Below are 5,424 nucleotides of genomic sequence, written 5' to 3' on the forward strand. Positions count from 1 at the left end.
CCCCCTTTTACAAACTCCTTTATATATCGTCCCGTTTCTGCCTCAACCTCGTATCTGCAATAGTGGTAATTTAGAGAGTGTAAGAAAAAATGCTTAATTTCATCCCCTGGAATAAAATAAATGCATTTTTTACTTAATATTTCTGGTTCCACTCAGAGTAGTGAGCACCTTAATTAAGTCTTTGTTCTATTTTCAAATAGTGTGACGCTTAAGAAGCTGTTATAAGTGGTAATATTAGTTTTCCCAAAAATTGTATATACGTGGTTAAGGCAGAAACGGGACGATATGCTATACTATAAGCGCCTACCATAGACATGCCTGCGTACCAAATTTCAAGTTCGTGTGACTTATGGCTCCGAAGTTATAGTTGATAAAAAATTCAACGCCTATGAGATATGCCACGCCCCGTTTTACAAACTCGTTTATATATGCCCTCCTATAAGCACCTACTATTAAAATGTCTGCATACCAAATTTCAAGTTCTTGGGACTTATGGTTCCGAAGTTATAGCTGATGAAAAATTCCACGCCTATGGCCTATTATAAGCACCTACCATAGATGAGTCAGCGTACCAATTTTCAATTTCATGTGGCATATTTTTCCGAAGTTATAGCTGACAAGATATTCCACGTCTATGGGATGTGCCATGCCGCCTTTTACAAACTCGTTTATATATACCCTACTATAAGAACCTACCATTGGTATGTCTGCATATCAAATTTCAAGTTCGTGGGACTTATGGTTCCGAAGATATAGCTGATAAAAAAACTCCCCGTCTATGGGATGTGCCACGCCCCCTTTTACAAACTCGTTTATATATACCCTCCTATAAGCACCTACCAGTAAAATGTCTGCATACCAAATTTCAAGTTCGTGTGACTTATGGTTCCGAAGTTATAGCTGATAAAAAATTCAACGCCTATTGGATGTGACACGCCCCCTTTTACAAACTCATTTATATATACCCTCCTATAAGCAGCTACCATTGATATGTCTCCATACCAAATTTCAAGTTCGTGTGACTTAAGGTTCCGAAGTTATAGCTGATAAAAAATTCCACGCCTATGGGATGTGCTACGCCCCCTTCTACAAACTCATTTATATATACCTTCTTATAAGCACCTACCATTTATATGTCTGTATACCAAATTTCAAGGTCATGTGACTTATGGTTCCGAAGTTATGGCTGATTAAATATTTCGCGCTTATGGGATGTGCCACGCCCCCTTGTAGGATCCCAATTTTTTCACCCTATTATAGGCCCAGGAGTCATGGCAATACTCTGTCAAAATTTTGTTCGATTCTGTCCGTCCGTTTAGGCTGCAACGTGGCACATACATACATACAAACATACATACATACATACTTCCACAAATATATAGTAGATATAATTGCTTATATCGATGGTCCTTTGCAACGACGACACAATTCAAAATTCACAAAATTCAAAATCTTACTACTGTTAAGTGTCTCAAACCGCTAATCCTTGTATAATTCATGTCTGATCCTTACTACTACTGTGTAATAGTTTATATTCTCCGCATAAAATGTACAACCTTGGCATATGGGAACAATATGCTCCAAACACGGGAACCTGCCGCACTCAAACCACTTATACTTCTTAATGTCTGGATTTTTGTAGCCACCATATTCACAGCGTTTTGTGCTCCATTCAGTTCTGGTATAACACAGTGATAGTTCAAGTTGGCTACAAAATACCATTGATTTTTGGCACTTTTCTTTTGTTGACGGTATCATTTATTTCCTTCCTACAAAGTATTATCTACGACGATTTCAACGAAAGTCGGTTTGCAATTTGGATTAACCTAAGAAGACAAAAATCTAAGAGATGGTAAAAATCGGTCAACTGCCACGCCCACCAGCCATCCGAATTCTGGATTCTAATGTGGCAAGGATTAGGTAACGATCACCCAAAGTAGCAAACATTTGCCGCAAGACCTATTTTTGCATAAAAACCCAGAAATATAAAAAAAAATGTGGACTGGATTTCAGCCACGCCGCCTCCCCACACACTAATGGGCGGGAAAGGGATATATTATCGGTTTCAGTGACATTCGGTTTGTAACTTGGACTCACCTAGGAAGACATAAGACTGAATGATAGTAAGAACCGGTGAACTTCATGTAGTCCGTCTGAAATAAAAATAAGCAAGCAAAATTAAAGTTAATTTTTGTTTCGTATGCTTCATATCATATCTACGATATCCAGACCGAGATCAGCGCGCTCTTGGTTGAGCAACAGAAGATCATCCTCATCAATCGAATTATTTCTCGTCGTTCGTTTTAAGTGCGTAGCGGGATCCAAATCATCATCCACCTCACAATAAGTCTGCGACGTAGTTATTACCCGCTGTCGGACCTCTTGTTTCTTTTGTGCCTGCGGCTTCATGCTCTTAATGTGATCCGATAGCACTTTAATCCAGTGGTTCAACTGCTCCAGCCCAGCCCATACGCATCCTCCAGACCTGAACCCTTTTTCGAATCTTCGACACCTTACAATTTTGCAATGAATGTCGTTTGGCCGGTGGCATTATCACCTAATACTGATTTATTTGGTGGAAGTTATGTGCTGCCTTTTTTTTGCTTCATCCAAAATAGTTTTTCTCGAAGTTGCCATAACAAAATCAGATGGCGACAGCAACAAACTTCATATAGCTTCATTATAACGTTCAACGTCTTTTAAGGTATTACCCAAAATTTCACAAAACTTGGCACGTAAGCACTTTTTGAAATGAAATCTTCTGCGATGAAATGCCCAAGTACAAAAATTTCGAAAACAAACAAAACAAAAATTTCGAGGACCGCCAATGGACACGATGCCTAAATAGCTACATTATATAACGCCACATCTGTATGACAATCCCCTGCTTTGCACAATCGATCACCTTCCAAGCACATGTTTGAGCGGTCATTGCGATTCACTACGCTATTTTAACAACATTTGTTATCGTTATGTCAACTAAACAACAATTTTATCGATTTTGCTATTCAGAAAACGTTTCCTTAACAACACTGGCCTTCGAAAAATGAGCTGTTATCGTTTACGGTTCGGCTATTGCTAAATTGTCGACATCTCAATTGGAGTTGTCAATTTTGTGTTAGCGAAAATATCTAAACAAATAAAAGTAACTTAAAACGCAAAAGAAAGAAGTAAATAAAAATTAGAGATGGCTTTTGAATTTGTAGCGTCAAGCTTATCTCAAAACGAGCCAGTGACAAATTTCTCAACGGTGGATCGGCGTTTTCTGCGGGATATTGATAATCCCCTAGATCTCCCACCTTTAGAGTTCCGGAAGCTTTACCGTGTGCGTCCAGGCATGGTGGCGGACGTGGTTGAACGGCTGGAAGACCTTTTAAAAGGTTCAAGAATTACAGCGATATCGGCTGAAAAACAGGTAAAGCATTAAATACTTACTTTTAATAAAGTTTTACATGTGTCAATAAATTCACTTTTGTTTTGAAAGGTTCTTTGCGCTTTGCGATTCTACGCCACGGGATGTTATCAACGGCCTGTAGGGGAACAATGGGGAATTTCACTGAGTCAGTCATCTACCAGCCGCTGCACACACAAGGTAACCGAAGCCATCCATAGCCGCTTATTCTTGTCGGAAGTGAAGTTCCCCATGACCCAAATAGAACGTCAAGCTGCCAAGGAAGCGTTTTCCTTAGCTCCTGCGCCTTTCGTCGGAGGAACCATCAGTGCGATCGACTGCACCCTCATATCCATTTTGAGTTCTAAACATAACGAGGAAGCATACGTCAATCATCATGGATATCACTCCATAAATGTGCGAATGGTAAGCAAAGCATTTGAAATGAAGTATGGTGTTGATTGTTTATTGTATTTGCTATAGATATGTGACCCAAATCTAAAAATCCTTAACGTGAATGCCAGGCATCCGGGAGCACGACAGGACTCCTATATTTGGAGCTCTTCCGCTGTGCGACAAGTCATGCAGCGAGCTTTTGAAGATGGAAACCGCAATATGTTTTTGATTGGTACTTATTTTTGTTAATTTATTTTAAAATATAATACTAAAAGCACTTTCTTTAAGGGGATTCTGGATACCCATTAGAGCCATGGCTCATGATTCCTTTACCCAACCAGCCAGAAGCGTCACCAAAATTTCGGTACAATGAAGCGCTCTGCAAGGCACGGAGCCCGATTGAGAGACTCTTTGGCTTCCTCAAAGGAACTTGGTGATGCTTATCACAACAAAGGGTTCTGTTATATGACCCCGCTTTCGCTGGTAAAGTCGTTAACGCGCGTGCAGCCCTTCACAACATTCGTTTTAGTCAGCGGTCAATTAGCGATCCTATTGAACATTTTTCAACAGATTTTGAGAATTCGGACAGAACTCCACTGCAAAACGTGTACAAGAAAGATTGATAACGAACTTCTGTTCCTAAAATTTGTATGATTACACTTCTAAGAGTTCAAATAATTAAAGCTTAGAATCAAATATTTAGAAGTACATACTTTATTAAAAATGTAAATATCACACGCTATTTTTTCCTTAATCGTATATTTACATTAATCACACTAGATCATAAGCTTTTAAAGAAGGTATGACCTCTATTATTCTCATTTCTTATGATAAATTTTCCCCTCAATCCAAATATGCAGTCAGAGATTGAGAAAGTAAATCCGTTTTCAAGGTATATATAAATTTCGGTTTTTTGAGAACTGAAAAGAGTTCACTCACTCGCTTGTTAAATTTGCTATCATTATGCCAACATGCATATGCAAATTTGGCAATAAATCAATAATGTTGAAATAAATGATAGCAAATGTATAAGCTTTACTAGTATAAAAATGAATTTTAATTTCTACTATATAGAAGAATGTTCGAACATCCTTCGTATGGAAGAAAATGCACAACGTCAGCGAAAAAAAAATCTCAAAAATCAATGAGATTTTTGAGTTACTTAAAACTTACACAATTTATATCAAAATTGAATGGGTTATAAAACAGCACACACGAATTTTTTCCAGAAATTCTGATTAAAAAGCTTGAAATATTGACGACTTTCTGAAATTTTTAGAAATTTTATAAATCAAGTCTACAACTTTGCTTTATGGTTTTTTCTTAAAATAAATTAAAACAAATAAAGAAAAAAATAAAATTCAACAATTTTATAATGAGCTCGAGGCCATTTTTTAAATGAAAATTTATTGTGGAAAAGCAACAATAATTTGAAAAAATGGTAGAAGTGATAGCTATTTCGGAAATCACCACATTTCCTCATCCGACTTCTTTCAGTAGGATTCGAACCGACGATCCCACTGACTCAGCCAGTTGCCTATGCACCGTGCTAAGACGCCTTGTAAATTATCGTTTGCTTATTTCCACTATTTTCATTTTTGTTATGCCAACACAATCAAGCGCAGCTATTCCGCTGC

The 5,424-nt window shown here is 37.8% G+C and overlaps 1 protein-coding gene across 1 annotated transcript; it reads left to right on the forward strand.

The window, feature by feature from the left end:
* The first annotated feature begins 2,710 nt into the window (after positions 1-2,710).
* LOC118736537 (putative nuclease HARBI1) lies at positions 2,711-4,406 on the forward strand. Its single transcript, XM_036466599.1, has 4 exons — positions 2,711-3,415; positions 3,485-3,817; positions 3,875-4,019; positions 4,076-4,406. Exons 1-4 carry the CDS (start codon positions 3,188-3,190, stop codon positions 4,222-4,224), a joined length of 855 nt encoding a protein of 284 aa, XP_036322492.1. The 5' UTR covers positions 2,711-3,187; the 3' UTR covers positions 4,225-4,406.
* The last annotated feature ends 1,018 nt before the right edge of the window (positions 4,407-5,424 follow it).

Source organism: Rhagoletis pomonella, unplaced genomic scaffold (genome assembly GCF_013731165.1).
Source record: "Rhagoletis pomonella isolate Grant_MI unplaced genomic scaffold, Rhpom_1.0 Rhpom_scaffold_00003, whole genome shotgun sequence".
In the NCBI taxonomy this organism is placed as follows: domain Eukaryota; kingdom Metazoa; phylum Arthropoda; class Insecta; order Diptera; family Tephritidae; genus Rhagoletis; species Rhagoletis pomonella.